This window comes from Bufo gargarizans, chromosome 1 (genome assembly GCF_014858855.1).
Source record: "Bufo gargarizans isolate SCDJY-AF-19 chromosome 1, ASM1485885v1, whole genome shotgun sequence".
NCBI classification, from domain to species: Eukaryota; Metazoa; Chordata; class Amphibia; order Anura; family Bufonidae; genus Bufo; species Bufo gargarizans.
Genome location: NC_058080.1, coordinates 52,178,180 through 52,198,797, shown reverse-complemented (window position 1 = coordinate 52,198,797; position 20,618 = coordinate 52,178,180). Strand labels below are relative to the sequence as shown.

At 42.5% G+C, this 20,618-nt stretch overlaps 1 protein-coding gene across 2 annotated transcripts in view; it reads right to left on the bottom strand.

The window, feature by feature from the left end:
* Positions 1–12,845: 12,845 nt before the first annotated feature.
* The window catches only part of PTPRA (protein tyrosine phosphatase receptor type A), a 107,351-nt gene continuing 99,578 nt past the window's right edge, over positions 12,846–20,618 (bottom strand). The window contains exons 19-24 of one of the 2 annotated variants that reach the window (XM_044295421.1): positions 19,780–19,914; positions 18,546–18,671; positions 17,558–17,709; positions 17,334–17,469; positions 14,652–14,764; positions 12,846–14,029 (exon numbers count right to left, since the gene is read on the bottom strand). In XM_044295421.1, the coding sequence (XP_044151356.1) occupies positions 14,690–14,764; positions 17,334–17,469; positions 17,558–17,709; positions 18,546–18,671; positions 19,780–19,914 (624 nt within the window). In that variant the 3' untranslated portion in view covers positions 12,846–14,029; positions 14,652–14,689. Of the gene's footprint in view, positions 14,030–14,219; positions 14,765–17,333; positions 17,470–17,557; positions 17,710–18,545; positions 18,672–19,779; positions 19,915–20,618 lie in introns of those variants that run through there. The other variant, XM_044295415.1, reaches the window with a different exon arrangement.

Below are 20,618 nucleotides of genomic sequence, written 5' to 3'. Positions count from 1 at the left end.
TGGAGGTATTATTAATTTTACGGGAGAATGTCTCCATAATACAACCCATACAGAGAAAAATTTAGTTCCTAAGGCACAAATCTAGAGGCTCTGTACAGGCTCTGTGCTGCCATAATGCCCAAAATAGTCCTCCAAACCTCCTCCAGATATCTGCTGATTAAAGAACCTCACACACACACAAATCTTTTTGGAATGAGCACATTTATTTCAGAGCAAAACTTGTCGCTTGAGCAACTTCCCAAAAATCTGGGAGTGGACAAGCCTATTTACACCATTAATAGCATGAACTGATGTTAGGATCAATGAGCAGGGAATGGAAAGGTCAAAACCACAGTATAAAACCCCAGCTGCGGCTCACAAGGTACAGGAATCAAATATTATCCCCCACCAGCCCATCCCTAAAAGGAGAAAAATGGAAATGAACAGACTGAGGGAAAATAAATATTTGGTCCATATTTTTTTTTACTCAAAATTGTATTTTTGGTGAAATGTAAAGTGGTGACTAACCACCGCGTATAATGTAGGAAGCTAATACATAGATAAGATTGGAAGATCATATGGTGCTGATAAGGTCTACTGAAGTTTACAATAAAAAAATTATTCTATCTGTACCACTATGTACTCAAGGGGGTTTTCTTTCTAGACCTTATGCAAATTTATATAGATAGATAGATAGATAGATAGATATATATATATATATATATATATATATATATATATATACATACATACATACATACATACACACACACTTACTTTTTCTATAGGTTTAGGATAAATCACATTGACCCGATTGGCTGATAATGTCATTAGTACTGGACCGGGATATAATATACTGCCTAACTTAGGATTTGTTGGGTAAAATGTGAGTCATTTTAAACCGCAAGCCCCCCACCCGCAAAAAAATAAAGAAAGGAGATTAAAAAAATTAAACATAAAAAGTTTACATAAAAGGTCTAGAAAAAGGTTTTATAAATTAAAAAAGCTAAACATTTAAATTAAAAAACACCTACCAGATAGGATCAAAAAGGAAAGAGAACCGCCCTTGTCTAAGGTGTGTGCCTGGCATTGCAGGTACCCAGGGGTGTAGCTAAATGCTCATAGGCCCTGGTACAAAAGTTCAGCTTGGGGGCCCCCCCTTCCCTCAGTGCACCCCCTATAGCTACGCCCCTGCAGGTACCCATCGAAGTGGAAGGAGATGGGTTACAATATCACACACAACCTGGTAACATGTTTGGCGCAGGTTTTGGAGGAGAAAAAAATATATACAGATATGCTTTTCTAATTATGTAAAACCTGTTGCATTTCTTCAAATTACTGCATTTACAAAAAGTTCAAAGTCTTGAAAATGTGGTGCGGGTCAGACACCAACTAATCTAATTTTTAAGTCAAATTCTTTAGTCATCCACATTTTTTTATGTAATAATTTTTTACAAAATCAAATAATTGTCCCCTTACTAGAGATGTGTTTAATTTCCTTTCCAGGGTTATGGCGAGTGTGGCAGTGTACCCTTAAAGATAAGGACTTTGGTAAAAATGCCTTTGTCTTTCTTTACAGAGGAGTGGAGGAAACGATATAAAACAATACAAAAAAGTATTAAAAAAATTATCTAAAAATTAAAAAGGAAAAAAACATTACAATTACTTACAGGTAATAGTTTTTTTCCTCTAGGCTCCACAGCGGCACGGATTCACAGGAGGTTACCCAGTCTCCCCTAGGGACAGGAAACAATGTGGATATCTTTAAATAACCCCCTCCCCCTTACCTGCTCCAGTAAATAACCGAGAATCTCTGAAATCGATGCAACATAATGTTATTTATCTATTTTTCAAATAACAAAACAAAATACCAGAATACAGCATTAAATTATTACATAAATATGGGGGGAATTTCCTGTGCCACTGTGGAGGCTAGAGTAAAAAACAGATTACCGGTAAGTAATTGTAATCTTTCCAAACGCCTCCACAGCAGCACAGATTTACAGGCGGAATAACAGAGAAATTAAATAACTGGGGTGGGACCACTGCAGATAACACTCTGCAAGAAAACTATAAGTCCCTATTTTTTAACACATCTAATTGATAATGTCGAAAAAAAGTAGAAGGCGAAGACCGGGTGGCTGCCTGGCATATTTGTTCCAGAAAGACGTCCGCTGACTCTGCCCAGGAAACTGTGACTCATCGAATTGAATGAGCTTTTAGTCCCTTTGGAGGAATGACATCTTTGAAGTTGTAGCAAAAAAGGATTGCCGATCTGATCCATCTTACGATGGTTGTCCTCTATTTGGCCCAGCAAACTAAATGAAGAGTCTGTCTGTCTTCCTGAAAATTTCTGTTGCCTTAAGGCAAGCTAACACACATCTGCAAACATGCAGATTATGAAAACGCCTCTCTTCCGGACAACCTGCTGGAGAACTGAATGATGGCAACGAAACTTCTTGTAGACAGTGACATTTTAAGACAACCTGGACCTTCATGAAGAGGGTCTGGGAGAGGCAGCAGGATCCAATAATCCCCTGCTGACATGTTCAATAGTAGGGGAAACCAAGATCTTCTTGGCCAATATGGAGCGACTAGGATTAGTTTGGACTTTTCTTGTAAAACTTTTGAGAGAATTTTGGGTACTAGGGCAAACGGGGGAAATGCGTACAGGATCTAATTCGGCCAAGGATGGGAGATTGCATTTACGAATACAGGGCGGTCTTTGTAGGATAGGGAACAAAATGTCTCCGTTTGTTTGTTCTGCCAGGTCGCAAACAGGTCTAGGTGTGGTATCGACCACCTCTTTGTTATCTATAGAAAAACCCATAAATTTAAACTTCATTCTCCTTCTTTCAAAGTATCTCTGCTTAGAAAATCTGCGATCCTGTGGTCTTTTCCCTTTATATGGACTGCCGTAATTGACTGTATATTCCTTTCTGCCCATTGAAAGATTTTTCTTGATACCTTTGCTAAGGATGCACTTTTTGTTCAGGTAGGTGACCGTAGTTATTTTGTCCGATAGGATTTTTATATCTCTTCCTTTTACTTCCAAATGAAGAGCTTTTAGGGCTTCCCACACTTCTGATAACCTCCTTAGATTTGAGAAGGACAGGCTTAGATTTTGACACCACGTCCTCTGTACTACAGACAGGTCTGAATGAGCCCCCCAACCAGATCTGCTGGCGTCTGTTATTGTTATAGGGTCTATTTGTCGCCATGATACTCCGTCGCATAGGTTTCTTTTGTCTAGCCACCATATTAAGGAGTCTTACCTGCTGAGGGACTCTCACTTTCTTTTCTAACGAGAATATGCTTTTGTCCCAGTTTTTTAACATGAACGCTTGTAGGACCCGAGAGTGTGCTTGTGCCCATCTTACTGCAGGGATTGAAGATGCCCAGCACCTTCATCACTACCCGAATAGCCACTTTTCTCCTGCTCCGAAAAATTCCTGGTTGATTTTTGATAGCTTTTCTACTGGTAGGAAAGTCTTCATAAGATGTCAGTCCAACAACATGCCAAGAAAAACCTTCCTCTTTTGGGACGAAGACCTGATTCTTCTAGATTTACAATCCAGCCTAGGTCTTTCAGATCCTGCTGTACTATGTTCAAGTGATTCTCCAATTTTTCTTTTGACTCTGCGGCAATGAGGAAATCATCCGGATAAGGGATAACAAGTATCCCTTTCTGATGTAGACTTGCTACTACCTCTGACATTATCTTTGAGAACACTCTGAGGGCTGACATTAGGCCAAAGGGTAGGACCTGGAATTGAAAATGGAAAACCATTTTTCCCAACTGAACCTCAAACCTTAGATATTTGTGATGACCGCTGCATATAGGGATATGATAATATGCATCGGTCAGATCTAAGGTTGCCATATAAACGTCTTTCCAGAGAAATTTATTGTAGATTTTATCGTTTCCATTTTGAAATGCTTGTACTGGACCTCATGATTTAGGCCCTTTAAATTTATAATTGCTCTGTGAGAGCCATTTGGTTTTCTCACTAAGAAAATTGGGGAATAAAAGCCTGTCTCTTCTTCTCCAGGTGGAACAGGAACGATGGCTTTTTTCTGAAGCAGAATCATCAGTTGATTTAGGAGCACTGACTGATATTTTTTTTTAGCTCCTTGGTAATGCAAAAAACATCTTGAGGAGGGGAGGAAAATTCTATTTTTAGACCTGACGATATTATATCTAATACCCAGGGTGATCTAGAGATTTTTTCCCAGGAGGGAATTTTTTTTTTTTAGCCTTCCTCCTACTGCACTTCTGGCGTCATTGATTGCTAGGTTTTTGAGACAAATTTGCTGGGTTAAATAGAAAACCTCTACCCCTACCTGTCTGCCTGCCCCTTGTGGAGGAGCCTAACTTTCGTCTTTGACGAAAATGTTTGGGTTCTAACGGAAAATCTTTTTTCCTATTTGTGGCTTTTTTAAGGATATCATCGAGTACAGACCCGAATACTCTGTCTCCCTCACAGGGGATACCGCATCATTTATTTTTAGTGGCTGAATCCCCTTGACCATGACCTCAGCCACACCGCTCTTCCAGTGGCATTAAAGAGAGCTGCAGATCTGGCCGCCAGTTATACAGCATCTACAGAGGCATCCGCCAGAAAATTTGCTGCCTGTTTAAACATGGGAAAGGAAGCAATATCTTCTCTTGGGGTTCCTGCCACTAAATGCTCCTCCATTTGGTTAATCCAAATGGCCATGGACCTGTCAGTATAAGTGGCCACTACACTTGGTCTTAAAATGGCCATAGACGCTTCCAAAGATCATTTTAAAAGAGCTTCACTTTTTTTATCCATGGGGTCTTTTAGAAGACCTACATCCTCAAAAGGAGAGCAGATTTTTTTTGTTTTTTTGCTACCGGAGCATCAACTTTAGGACTTTTATCCCAAAGGGTAGTATCCTCTTCGAAAACGGATACTTCCTTTTAAAAATCCTGAAGACCTCAGGCTTTTTCTCGGAGTCAGTCCATTCTTTATTAATAAAGTCTGATAATATTAGAATGCAGGGGGAAAACCCTTTTTCCCCTGAGTCTTCCAGATTTAAGGTTGCCCTTATGGTTTTTAAAAGAGAATCTGTCTCTTCAATGGCGCAAAGGGGACGACCGGACTCGTCTTCAGAGAAATCAGTCAGATCCGAAAAAGTAACTCCCCTTTATCAAAATCTTCCTCCTGCAGATCTATTTAAGAAGGGGCAGATATTGCTGCCATAGGAGGTGGAAGGATTTGGAGATGTGGATGCCAATTTACAGTCCACAGCGCTGCTCACTTCCTCTTTGATAATGTTTTTGATATTATGCAGAAGGGAAGGAGATTCTTTTGACACAATTTTTTCCAAACCTTTTACACAGAGGGATTTATGAACGGAATGCGGTCCCTTTTTGCAAATTGAACATTTTTTGGTACGCTGAGACGTTTCAGACGATTTTTGCACATCCCTGACCTAGGGGAATATATTAAAATACATATTCAGAAGGAAGCAGCCCTTAGCCATAAAAGAAAATACATAAATCCCCTCATCCGTGGTGAAACAGAATGTTTCCCTGCCACCTCCAAGTGAAACACAGCCTTACCAGGCTGAGGGCTTTGGTCAGGTCTGGAGACCTCCGGATGCTGTCTGAGTCACCTGGAGTAGACGTCTTCCAAGTGCTTCTTTCTCCCAGCAAAGACCCTGGGAATTATTTCTTCCCTCGCTTTTTAAAGCAATCGTTGCCTAGGGGAAGTATGTCAGCTACAGCGGCTCCTGAGATCTCGAGCCCACCTAGATCTTATCTGCGAACACGTGACCCGCCCGTCCTATCGCGATAACGTGCACGGACGCTTCCTCCACCGGAGGACTTATGCCAGAGAAGCAGGAGGCAGTGGTGTAGCGTGCCAGCACCCGGGGCGAGCCATGTATTGCGCCCTCCCAATCTGTGGACACACCCCTTTTACAGATAATGTAGCTGTCCTATATAACACCACAAATAACATGGTGGTAACTCTCTAAGTACAGATGATGTAGTAGATGGGTATAAGGCCCCAGAATTCAGAACACGCACAGTGTGAGCTGAAGTCTGGGGCCAGGATGCAGCAGGGTGGGCCAAATTCTCAATCCACCCACTGAACCCTACCATGAAACAAATATGTATTTGGACATTACATACATCACTACAAAATATACAGTATAATACAGCACCACATACCTCATCCATCCAGTGACGTCTCCTGTGATGTAGACTTTCCTTAACGTCTTTATTCGGAGATAAGACCGCCATGACACCTTCTTTCAGCTGCGCCTCTACAGTTTCACAGAAAGCATTTTTAGATTCCTTACTTTACTATCATCCTCCCCTCCTTGTACCTCAACACTGTTATCCTGCTGCCCCCCAATACTGTGGTAGAGCCAGACAGATAGGAGGACCAGAGTTGATGCACACTCATATATACTAATATTACAGAGGGGCCATTATATATTATAATAATACATAGGGGGCTATTATATATTATAATAATACATAGGGGGCTATTATATATTATAATAATACATAGGGGGCTATTATATATTATAATAATTCATAGGGGGCTATTATATATTATAATAATACATAGGGGGCTATTATATATTATAATAATACATAGGGGGCTATTATATATACTAATAATACAGAGGCGGCCATTATATATTCTAATCCGTGTGGAGGGGGCATAGGAGGAGGCAAAACTACTGTGTAGGGATTTTGTTATAAAATTTGTTTGTGCTTCGTTTGGTGGTAGAAGCAGAGTTGCAATATGGATTCCGTTACCACAGACCATAACGCAATTCTATGACGTAGAATGCATAACGGAATGCCTTTAGAGACATTCCGTTATTCCTTCCGTCATAATAGAAGTCTATGGGCTGCATAACGGATCTGTTCCGTTTCCGTTATGCAGGAGAGGACTCCCCTACATAACGGAAACGGGACGGATCCGTTATGCAGCCCATAGACTTCTATTATGACGGAAGGAATAACGGAATGTCTCTAAAGGCATTCCGTTATGCATTCTACGTCATAGAATTGCGTTATGGTCTGTGGTAACGGAATCCATAATGCAACTCTGCTTCTACCACCAAACGAAGCGTAAACAAATTTCAAAATCTGAAATTCGCTCATCTTTACCACTGTGTGGAGGGGGCACAGAGGAGACAAACCCCACAGTGTGGAGAGCGCACAGACGAGGCAAAAGCACCTTATGGAGTTAAAGGGAGTCTGTCATCAAAGTTTCACCTTTTTAACCCTTCCCATAGCTTTCTAGCAGCCTTGCAGTTAATAAAAACATTACCTTTTATGAGCAATCCTGGACTTATAAAACCGGCAAAAAACAACTTAGTAGTATATGCAAGTGAGGGCTCGCAAGTGCCCAGGGGCGGCGTTACCCTCGTAGGTGCCCAGCTAACACAGCCTTATTGTCGCTTCCCCCCGCCCATTCTTTCCCTCTGACCGCCCATCTACTTACCTCTTGCTTCGCAGAGATCCTGCGCCTGCGCACTTAGTCCATTAATTACTGTGATGCCGTACAAGGAATGGGCATCGCAGTGCGCATGCGCCGGCCGACAGACTTAGTGCGCAGGCGCGGGATGTCGGCGAAACAAGAAGTAAGTAGATGGACGGTCAGAGGGAAAGGATGGGCAGGGTGAAACGACAATAAGGCTGAGTTAGCTGGGCACCTACGAGGGTAACGCCGCCCCTGCGCACTTAGTCCATTAATTACTGTGATGCCGTACAAGGAATGGGCATCGCAGTGCGCAGGCCGACAGACTTAGTGCGCAGGCGCGGGATGTCGGCGAAACAAGAAGTAAGTAGATGGGCGGTCAGAGGGAAAGGATGGGCGAGCAGAGGGAAAGACAGGGTGGGGGGAAGCGACGATAAGGCTGAGTTAGCTGGGCACCTACGAGGGTAACGCCGCCCCTGGGCACTTGCGAGCCCTCATTTGCATATGCTACCAAGTTGTTTTTTGCCGGTTTTATAAGTCCAGGATTGCTCATAAAGGTAACGTTTTTACTAACTGTAAGGCTGCTAGAAAGCTATGGGAAGGGTTAAAAAGGTGAAACTTTGATGACAGACTCCCTTTAAAATACCTAATGTAAGGGGATGTACTGTATGGTGAGCAATGTAACTGTGGGTGACTTTATAAAAGCTTCTAGCAGCTCTCACACCCCTCATATACTCCACTACAATCTACATAGAAATACAGCCCCCAAACCCCTCACCAGAAATCACTGAGCACAGCATACTGTACTGTAAGTGCCTGCCCTCTCCCTGCTCCGGACGCTGCTCTGCTTCTCCTTACAGCCCTTTTCCTGCATCTGGCTCAGTCTGTAAGGGGCGGGAGGAAGCGGTCACATGATCTTATGACATCATTCCCTCTAAGAAGCCAATACATTCTAGACCTGTCCTGAACCTATGAGGCAGAATGGAAATGCCTGCTTTCCTCCTTTAGAAAATGCCTGCTGCCGGGCGCCCCCTGCAATTTGGTGCCCGGGGCAACGCCCCCCCCCCCCCCGCTACGCCCCTGGCAGGAGGGGCAGCCCCGCGGCCCTGTTCTCCGCCCAGCCAACTAGGAAGTGCTCTTCGGAATCTTAAGCTGGGCGTACAAGAAAACTCCTGGTGCGTGCCCTTTACAGGCGGATCTCCACACATCCCAGGAGGGACAGGAAACTACTGGAGCAGGTAAGGGGAGGGGGCTATATAAAGATCTCCACATTGTTTCCTGTCCCTAGGGGAGGAGGGGTAACCTCCTGTGAATCTGTGCCGCTGTGGAGGCGCTTGGGAAATTATAGTAGGGAAAAAAACGAATTAAGCATTTGTAATATCAAAGGTAACAGCAACTAAAAAAATAAAAACAAATATTCTGATCAAACGAAATTTGTGTCATTGGAATTTTTTTAAAAAAAAAATATAAAATTAAATTCAAAACAAAAAAAATATAAAGTTAAATTTACATCAGGTGAAAATAACCTTTCTAGGTAATGCAGAGAACGTGTTTTGGAGACTTAAGCGATGACCTCACTACACCGTTCTGCTCATCCCCTACATATCATGATAATTATATTGATGTGTTTGCCGATGAGGACGTGTTAAGCTGGCAGATGAGCAATCGAATTTTGGTGACGCTTTGTCAATACGACTGCTTGGGTGACACAGCAATCTCATTGTCAAAGAATGGTCGGAGGTGGACGTGATGTAAATTGATCCGACAAATGTGAGGTTATATTGACCAAGTGCAGAACGCAAGATTTACACATCAAGGTTTGATTGCGATGTCTCAAAGATGGTAGAACGGAACTGGAGATAGCCGCAACCTGAAGTTTTGTGTGTGTGTATATATGTATATATAAATAGATCCATAGAAAAAGTCAGGCAGCACTCCTGTTAGTTATACAGCTGTAGCTGTGAGGTGCCCGCGGTGGTCCCTCGATTCAGGACTTAAGCAGCAAAGAAAATCTGCAGCACTCCTTGTCCTCCACCGCATGTAACGGCCAGAGCTGCAATGCATCAAGGGGAGAATGCCTCAATAATACTGCATGCGATAGAGAAAAATCTGCACATCTTTGAATAAAGGAGGCACGTGAAGGTATAGAATGAGTCCGTAGGTTTCTATAGGTGGCGTTTTATGGATTTATACATTTGGTATATCCAGATCAGTGTACAAAAAAAAAAAAAAAGTATGGCACTTTAAAAATTTTATATAGCCTCCCCTAGAAATGATCCCTCGTCCCCTTCTGAGGTACCGGTAAATTCACATCTCTTTTTCCAACTTTTTTATTCATTTTTTTTAAATACCCTGTATTTTTTTACCCATGGGTCTTAGGGGGAAAATACTAATAAAGCGTTTCCATTTTGGAAGCGCTTCATTAGTACCAGAGGACCGGGAATCGGTGAAGGATCTGTACTCACCGCTTCCTGGTCCTCCGCTCAGCTGTCTGCTGTGCACCATGTGGCCTCACTGTGCGCAGTCTTCACAGCTGACAGCCAAGAACCAGGAAGAAGAGAGAGAGAGAGCGCTGGTGGTGAGGAGCGGCGGCGTCCAGGAGCAGGAGAGGCAAGTTATTTTTTTTATTTGCGCTGATGGCCGACATGGGGAGGGGGGGCATGATTGATGGCTGACATGGGGGGGGCATGATTGATGGCTGACATGGGGGGGCATGATGCCCAACTTGGGGGTCTGATCTGAGGTCTGATTAACATTGGGGGTCTGATTGCTGTTCTGACCTGAGGTGCAATGGAAAATATTTTTTTCTTATTATCCTCTAAAACCTAGGTGCGTCATATCGTCCAGTGCGTCTTAGAGGGCAAAAAATACGGTCCTCAAACCAGCGATTGTCTGAAGCAGAGAGAAGATACCAGGACCACACAGAGGAGAAGCCAGCTGCTGCAGACGGGACCAGGGCCAGGTGAGCTGTGAGGGGGGGGGGGGGGGGGGCACCAAAATGTAGCTTCGCTTGTGTTGGCAAAAATCCTTGCACCGGCCCTGTCTGCCCTAACTGATGCCATACCGTGCAAATCTTTGTAAACTCCCTCCATAAAATGATGAAAAAAATTGCAAAATTAGGTCAGATACATCCCAAACAATGTAGAAAAAAGGGGCTTGGGGAAAAGAATAAAAAAGATTATATAAAAAAAAAGAGCTAAAGAACAAAAGAAAAAAAAAAAATTGTGCAGAATGACCATATCATATCTACCGTATTTTTCGCTTTATAAGACGCACCTAGGGTTTAGAGAAGGAAAAAATAATAATACATGGGTGTATTCCTATGGATGAAGGAGGTTATGGTCACATTTAATATGAAACACAGGCCAATTACAGTACAATCCCTGGACAGTGTTTTTTTTTTTTTAATGACTATAACCTCCCTCAGTACATGGGTTTATTCCTATGAATGAGAGGCTTAATAGTCTTATTTCATGCATATTTAGGCTCCTGAGCTCCCTTCATATCCTGGCTGTCACTTACCCAGGAACTTCAGGTGTAGACAGTCCAGGAGTCCCAAAGGATAGCACTGCTGCTGGGGGATCGGAGGGTCAGTAACACTCCCTCAGTCTTCCTCTTATCCTACGACAGCGGCGAGTGGCCGGGCGGGAGACGGACTAAGCCGATTGGCACTGAAGAGGATCCCAGCTGCAGAGGACAAGACATGGAGGTTGGTGGCATTCAGCTTCAATGGCTGCCACCTGCCCCACACTTCTCCTAGAGGGCGCAGCTTCACTTGCTGGTGGTGCGCTCCTGGTTATCAGCCAGCAATGTGCCGCCAGCCTGCTTTTTCAACAGTGGGCCAGGCCCCGCCTCTTGATATGTGCAGTGCGGTTCCTGCGCCGCACGCTGGGTCCTCACTCAGCCTGCCCGTACTGCAGCCATGTTTCTGGGCAGGTTCGCTTTATAAGACGCACTAACTTCCCCCCCGCCCCCCCACTTTAGGGGGGAAAAAAGTGCATCTTAAAGAGCGAAAAATACAGTAAGTGCTATCAGTTCAGTTTTATTTACTTTAGAAAAAAGGGCTTGTGTTTCTGACATTGAGCCTATTAGCTGCTATGTTCACCGTACGGTATAGGATTGGTTACAGCCAACTGATTACTAAGGCTATGGACACATTCAGGGCAAATTTTTTATGATTTTGGGCTAAAAATCATTTTTGCTATTGGCCTTTATTAAAAATTTTCAGCAGGTTTTGTGATACAGGGGTTAAAATTTCAGTCTATTTGCATACTGTCCCATTAGATGATGTCTCATGTATAGCTCTTATCCCTGATTTCCTGACCTTAAATTATAGCTAAATTGTTACCAAACAGATAAGAATAAGGTTAAAAAAATGTGTAAGGAAATCAGAGAGAAGAGTTATATGTGACAGAGTAAAGTGACAGTCTGTAGACTGAAATGTAACCCCTGTATCACAAAAACATAAAAAAAAATTTTTTTTATAAAGACCAATTGCAACAAAAAGATCTGTAGCCCTAAATAAGAAGAATACAGTAATAAAAAAAAACCGCCTTTGAAGGCGTTTAGCCTTTAAAGGGATTCTTTAGCCTCCTGGAAAATAGTCAGGTTATCTGATAAGATTTGCTGTACAGTACTTTTAATCTTAAGCTCCCCTCAAGGATACTGGTGATGACTACAATTCTTCAGTTATTACTGCAGTCATAGAGAACACTTGCAGGACTTTCAGGGATATATTTCGGGCCCATGTACATGATGTTATGAAGAATTCGGCACCAACCCCTACTCTGAAGGATGCACTTGGGAAATTCTGTATGATTTTGTGTGTAGAAGAACCTCTAGTATGGGGAGAAAAAATTACTGATATGGTAACCAATGAAAGATGAAGAGTATCCGGAAGATCTCTGTAAAAACACAGCGACATAGGGAGGTACAGAAACCTTCATAAGATAACATTACTGCGTAATATAAAACTGATACTACCACTTCATACAGTTGTGTGCATGAGGCCTCAGGTGGATGATTAAAGCTGCATTTTCCCATCTATTTACATGTCCCTATATGATGCAAAGTAAACAGCGTCTTGTAGTGAGCCCCTCAAGGAGAAAGCAGCAAAAGTGGTTTTAAAAAAAGCTCAATCAGCTCAGGACACTATGGGAGGAAGCCATAGGAATCACGATGGTTTGAGTTACAACTTGGCGGTCTCGGCAGGATGTAAGCAAACTTATGCCAAACTGGACAAGGATCAAATGAAGAATCTTAACAGATTGGAAATCTCTTCTATTTCTCCAGGTTGTATCCAATTCAGCATAAAACCTTGGATGCCAGTCATTTTTAAAAGGTTTCACGAGCAGGATTGTGTCAATTGTATAAAAGCAATGAATCGGCATACAGACATTAGGAACCGCAGCCATGGTTCTGTACATTGGCAGCAGGTTCTCTTTTTATTATCATCACTGATACTTTAAGTCAATTAAAAAATAAAAAATAAAATAAACATAAGGTGCCACAAAAAGTTTTCAGGTAAAATATCTTCACTGTGGGGCACGTTAAAGGGCAACTCCAATTACAATTGCTAATAACATCAAGGCTTCCAGTAAAAATTAATAAACTGGAAAAAAATAAAATAAAGTGATGAACGGGTTAAATTGTGTTATTTACATCTCTGATTTCGCCTCAAGATTGAGCTCAGTTTTGCAAGGAGGGGCCTTTGTCGCCCCCTGGTGAGGGAAGTGATTGACCACCAAAATCGTTGACACTTTCCAAACGTATTAAACTAAGTGGCGTATCTTTCCCACACCAGCACTAATTACTGTAACACCACCCCCTATGGGCAAGAATATGTACCTTCATGTGTTGAATGTGCGTGTATGACTGGAGTTGCCCTTTAAATGGAATTTTTTTGTGCCAGCAAACCATAGTAATAAACAGAACCATCAAGTTTTTACAGTCCATGTCGTTAACTCTAATGACATTAGTATGAGGAATGCCTTTGGTTTAGAGTTCTGCATACGACTTGTGGAAAGTTCATAGAACTGGTGGGTTACATCAATGGACCAGGAACGTAGGGCTGAAACAAAAAAGATGAAGAATCTAGGTTCCACCACAAGTCTGTCCATTCAGCCAGGAGACTGTAAAGAGTCCATCTTTAGAATACAAGATCTGGCCAAGAAGAGTGGCGGCAGCCATGTTACTCAGCCAGTAAAGTGGGTTGTTAATTCATGGATGGTTTTTTGACTCAACCGACATGGTCTAGATCACAGCCCTTCATTTTAGTGACATAACCCTGCCATAGGTCAGCCATTTTGCAAGCTTAATGTCCGTGAGAATGATGGCCATCAGTTCCGATACGGAACCACCGCTGAAGGTCGATGATAGATGTCCAGGACGATGCCTCCTACAGGTTCAAGATTAACTGCTAACGCATTTCAAACCTTGTCCTAGGTAAGAACATACTAGAAGCTATAGTCTTGTCATCATAACTAGAGCAGACAAAATGGCTGCCTATGTTGTGTGTAGATGTTGGAGCCATGTTCCTCAGAACTTGACTTGATTACAAGGTTGGGAATCTTTAATGCCTGGAATGTACAATAAGAATTAGCCCTATGTGATACAAAGCAGCATATTTAGGTTACGACTGGCGACCGAACCCCCCCCCCCCCCCCCCCAACCCTTACAAGTCATACCCCATGAGCCTGTCATAAATGGAGGCTTCTCCAGCATCGAAAATGCTTTGAGTTGAGTAGCAATAATCTCAAGACTAATAGGTTTATCTTAATTTTTTTTAATACAAAATCTATGATATAATTTCTATTTATATAATTATTTACAGAATAAGTTTCCGAAACGCATTTGCAACGGCAGTAAATGCGACAGTCATGCTGCTGTGTTTCCCATAAGTCTCTTTGAAATAAAATGGTTTCCAAAGGCTTTTTCCTGTGACGTTAAGAGATGACGCTTGGGTCAATGCAAATGAATGAATGAATGAATGGGGGGGATGGGATTAAAAAATTAAAAAAATGAATCCAAACATCAAGCTATTGTCTTCAAATAAAAAAGAAAACAAACCTAAATGGCTAAATCGGCACTAATCACTTTGCTACATATAAAATGTCCAGCTAATATAAAGCACATTGTACCAATCCTCTAAAACAGTTAAGATATATACACTGATCTAGATATTAACAAATAGAATATTACAAAATATTAAAGGCCACAGTCGCGTCCTCCTCTTGGTTTCATTTGAAATTGGCGTAGTCTGAGAATGCGTCGATGTATTCTTGCACCACTCTGTAGCAGAACTCGTACTGCTCCTGCGCACGAGAGAAACGGGAGAGTCTTAATTCAATTCTTTAAAAAATGCAGCAAAAAGTGCAATACAGCTACAAGACCCCAGAAAACAACCTCCCCAATATCTACAGTGGCATGTAAAAGTTTGGGCACCCCTGGTCAAAATGACTGTTATACTGTGAACAGTTATGCAAGTTGTAGAGGAAATGATCTCCAAAAGGCATAAAGTTAAATACTAATACCCTATCCTCAGCATAGATCATCAGTATCTGATCAGTGGGGACTGTGACACCCAGGACTCCCGCCGTTCAGATGTTTGAGAAGGCAGTGGCACCGTGGCCTTCTCCCTGCTCTCCCTAGGCTGAGTGACAAAACGTTCATCGGTCACGTTGCCTAGAAGCAGCTCAGCCCTATTGAAGTGAATGGGGTTGAGCAGGATACCAAGCACAGCCGCTATACAATGTGCTTGGTAAACTGCGAGAAGGCCTTCTCAAACAGCTGATCGGTGGGGGTCCCGGGCGTTGGATCCCCACTGATCAAATACTGACACCCATCTTGGAAAACCCTTTTAAAGAGGACACATTCCCTTTGTATTTTAAGCAAAAGCTTTTAAGCATTTTCATCATAAGAAAGCAAAACTTTGGGCACCCTGCATGGTCAGTACCTAGTAGTAGCCAATTTGGCAAGTATCACAGCTTGTAAACACTTTTTGTAGCCAGTCAAGAGCCTTTCTTTTTTTGAGGGATTTCATCCATTCTTCTTTGCAAAAGTCTTCCAAGTTCTGTGAGATTTCTGGGCTGTCTTGCATGCCCTGCTCTTCTGAGGTCTGTCCACAGATTTTCAATGATGTTCAGGTCAGTGGACTGTGAGGTCCATGGTGAAACCTTCAGCTTGTGCCTTTTTAGTGTGGATTTTGAGGTGCGTTTAGGATCATTATCCATTTGTAGAAGCCATCTTCTTTTTCAACGTCAGCTTTTTTACAGTTGGTGTTATGTGTGCTTCCAGAATTTACTGGAATTTCATTGAATCCATTCTCCCCTCTACCCGTGAAATGTTCCCCGAGTCATTGGCTGCAACACAATCCCAAAGCATAATTGATCCACTCTATGCTTAATGGTTGGAGATGTGTTCTTTTCATGAAATTCTGTACCCTTTTTTCTCTAAAACATACCTTTGCTCATTGTTGCCAAAGAGTTCTATTCTATTCCTCATCGGTCCACAGGACTTGTTTCTAAAATGCATCAGGCTTTAGACGTTCTTTTGCAAACTACTGATGCTGAATTTTGTGGCGAGGATGCAGGAGAGGTTTTCTTCTGCGGTCTCGAAATTTTTTTCTCAATCTTCCAGACCTCTGACTCTACATGCTAACTGCCCCTCTGTAATTATATTTCGAACTGAGGATATGGTAACCTGTAAACGCTTCGCGATCTAAAGCCGTCTCCTGCTTTGTGGGCCTCAAACATTTTCATTATCAATGTTGGGCAGCTGCTTAGAAGAACCCATGGCTGGTTTTTTTTTTGGGACAAGGTTGGAGGAGTCTCGGTATTTATAAAGCTTTGAAATTTGCATCACCTGGCCTTTCTTAACTATGATTGTGATCAAGCCTTAACCCTAACAGTCTATTTAAGGTCTGAGACCTCAGTCAAAGTTATCTAATTTCTCAAATCTTCTTGGGTTCCTATATTTTTGTAAGGCACTCCTTCCCTTTTTTTTCACTCAAAAATTGTACAAAACCAAAACAATTCACAGATTTTGCTTAAAATGTTAAAAAGTGTGTTTAAGTTTGTCACTTTTGGAGATCATTTCATCTTCAGCTTGCTTAACTGTTCACAGTAACATTATTTTTGACCAGAGGTGCCCAAGCTTTTGCATGCCACTGTAAGCTTCCAGGCCATCTGTCATGGAGTTACAGTTTACTGCCGCCAGACTATCCTCTGTATTGATAATGCACTACCAGATGGCGATGCACTATGCAAGTATGGTACCTTATGGTGGCTACATTACAAAATGCCAGTACAATTCAATTCAAACACATTTTCTGAAACCATCTTTCTACATGGAATGGGGCTGGCAGTTTTTTGGGCCCACCAGACATGAAAAGTCATAACCCTAACCAACCATTAGGGTCAAACATATGTTGTAATACCTCTTTAAGAAATCCCAGAACTGACTAAAGAGTGAAGAATAGGGATGAGCGAACTTCTGTTTTCAAGCTCGACGTTCAAGGTTCCATTATGGATTCTGCTAAATTATGGTCCGTGGTAGCGGAATCCATATTGGAATTCTTAGATGACCCGAACCTTGTACGCCAAAATTAAAAACAGAAGTTCGCTCAACACTAGTAAAGAACTACTGGCGGCCATGGGTGCTTCCCTAAATTCTCACTGGTCAGCAGCCCCTTGAAGTTTTTCTGGATAGCGCATTAATACGATATAGCAGGCAACAACAACAAAAAATTGAGCTAGTATCTTCTACGTCATATCTTTCTGTAGTTTCAACCAGTGTTAGGAATACAAGGAACTATCAAACATTGGTTGAAATACTTTCAATTATGCAGAAAATGGAACATGGTGGAAGAAAGCAGAGACCTACCAGTGTCTGGACCATGTGTGGCCGCTGTAACCTCAAGCTTTTCACGGTCTGAAAGACGTCTAGAATTCCCTCTGCTTTCACCCTCTCCAGTACTGTACTCAGGGCGCAGAATGTTCCCGTCCTCCCTGCTCCAGCACTGAGAACACAAACACCATTGGTGTTAACCCTCACAGAGGACATTTCCTAGTAGGCACCACTTCGAGTCATGCATCATTTCTCCTCACCTGCAGTGTACAGTGATCGGGTGGTTCCCAGATTGTTGTTGTTGTTTTTGTACAGCTGCGATGATATTGATCATGCCTTTCCCATCAGTTGGGATACCAACCTCCGGCCACCCGTGAAAGTGGAACTGTCGGATCTGTCGGGCTTTGTTTTCCTAAAAATAAATCATCTATCATACAGAGCTTTTAAAATGAGAACCGGGATCCCAAAAAGAGGCCCCATAGACAAGAGGAGTCGTCCTGGCCGAGGCCCCATAGACAAGAGGAGTCCATCATTGAGGGCCCTAAGTGAAGTCTACCTCCTGAGGTGCCAAAAGACAACTAGAGTCCACATGCTAAGGCCCCAAAGACAAGTGAAGTTCTTTTGCTGGGGTCCTAAATGACAATGCTTAGTTTCCAATGACTATCGCTGTTGCTTGGAACCCAATGACCCCTAAAATGGTCACCAACTTTTTCACACAACTTTGCATAATCAATATTAGACATGACCATAAGTAACTTTGTAATATATCTTATCAGAGAAAAAAATAAAACCGTGCCGTAGAATAATGAGTCATTTCTCCCTCTCCCACACTTTTCTAAAATAACGTTGTCTCTGAAATTTATGAGAAATCAGTCTTGGTGAGACCAAGTTGACTGCCTGCTCACGGAAGGATCAGATTACATTATCCCATACAAGTCTATGGAGAAGTAAGGAGTGAGCAAGAGATGAGTAAGGCAGGAGATAACACATAAAGAGACTGCTCCAGATAAACAGTTTCTATCTCAGCTCAAGTGCTTTATTCATATCCATACAGGTCAAAGTTAGGAAGCAGATTCTCCTCTACTTTCTGTGCGCATTGGATGGGAGCTAGTCTCCACAAAACCAACTGCAAACTAAACATAGCATACAGATGAGAAAACTACAAGATATTTCTCATGTACACACACTGTACTACTGATTAAAGCCAAGTCTGTTGAAAGGTTAGGTACGCTTCAGGGAAGTACTCACCCTGGTGTTGGTGACCAGTAGATCTCGCACTGTGTAGCTCTCACATTCCTCCTCCTTCTTCAGTTCTATAGTGATGTCCCCAAAAGACATGATTCCTTCTGACGGCCAGTACTGTGCACACTTCTCCTGTATGGAAAGAAAGGATTACAAAAACAATGAACTACAGTAACTTGAAATGTTTCCAAATTGCTGCTCTTGGTCCCAAGACTGCGCCCCTAGGAGGAGGATCATTAAAAGGTCCATTACCATTCATGATTAATCTGGTGAGCACACAACTAAAATAACATTGCAGATGGCTGGGTAATGGTAAAAACACTGTGCCACCATCTCTACTATACAGGGAATGGATGTGACTATATGGCGGCATTATATACCTATAAGTTGAGTGTGATGCTGGGCAGTATGCTACATGGCACTATTATAGTGTAGTAAAAATATTATACATACATGTACAGTATTTCTTAAAGGTAACCTGTCACCGGGATTTTGGGTATAGAGCTGAGGACATGGGTTGCTAGATTGCCGCTAGCACATCCGCAATACCCAGTCCCCATAGCTCTGTGTGCTTTTATTGTGTAAACAAACTGATTTGATACATATGCAAATTAACCTGAGATGAGTCCTGTCCCTGAAACAGGACCCATCTCAGGGTAATTTGCATATGTATCAAATCGTTTTTTTTTACACAATAAAAGCACACAGAGCTATGGGGACTGGATATTGCAGATGTGCTAGCAGCCATCTAGCAACCCATATCCTCAGCTCTATATACAAAATCCCGGTGACGGGTTCCCTTTAAGTGCCGCTATTTTATGTAATCTCTCTGTCAAATGGGGACCACTGCACGGTACCATTGTATAGACTGAAAGGTACTGTCTCTAAAGGCATTCCGCTATGCATTCCGTCATCCAGAATCCATAACGCAATTCAGCATATACCCCAACCTGACCTTCAAAATATGAAGTTCGCTCATCCCTAGTCATGGGCTGTGCACAAGTGTAAGCAGGACATGATCAGCAGAGGTTTTAAACCTCTGGGTGTTAATAAGAACATAGCCATATCTTGACAGCAAGCACAGATCTTGAAAATTATTACAAAGTGGCAAAACCTTCCATTACATAACGGTTATATCTCCAATCTTCACAGACAACCCTAAAATGCAAGTCCTCCAACGGTGCTTAACCTCCTCCGAGAAGGACATCCGTGGAAAGAGGATGTCATTTTTAACCCCTACCTGTCCTCTTTCCTCCAGCTCGGTCAACATTACGATAGAACAGGATTTCCACTCCCAAATCATCCTCCAGAAATCTTCCATGGTGTGACGTAACGGGCCCTGGCTCGCAATGTAAGAGTCCTTCTGTCTATAGCCCTGAAAGAAAGAAAAAGAAATGCATGAGAGCGGTTTAGAGCACCCCCTAGTGTAGACTGTAAATAGGAGGGGTCATATCATATGATAGAAAGCAGTAGTTAACTTGTTGGACTATTGGTACCATTTTGACCCTCAGATTGCTGGAGGGAGCGGACATGAGCCGAATCACCTGGTCAGATCATGCTCCGGTACTAGTTGATATTAGTAGTGAGTCGGGCCATGTTCGCCATTGCCACTGGAGACTTAATGACTCCCTCCTGAAACAACCTACCACTAGGGAAGAACTACGCGAACATCTGAAAACGTACTTTGACCTAAATGAGGGATCTGTAGGGGATGTCCGTCCTTTGTGGGAAGCACATAAAGCGGTCATGGGGGGTCATTGTATTGCAATAAGCTCAAAATTAAAGAAGGACTCGACTGCCTTAGTCAAGACCCTAGCGTCCCGCCTACAATCACTAGAAGACAAGATGGCTGCTCATCCCTCACGCTGCACACTGACGCGAATTGTAGATACTAGGGCCCAATTGAAGAGTCTAGCTTTAGGTCGTGTCAGCAAGTTATTACTTTGCACACGACAGCGTTATTATGCTTGGGGGAACAAGCCCCACACTTTTCTGGCCAGACAACTCAGGAATCATAGTTCCCAAACGGGCCCGAGTGCTATTAGGGGGGCTGACGGTACAATCCACTATGACCCCCAG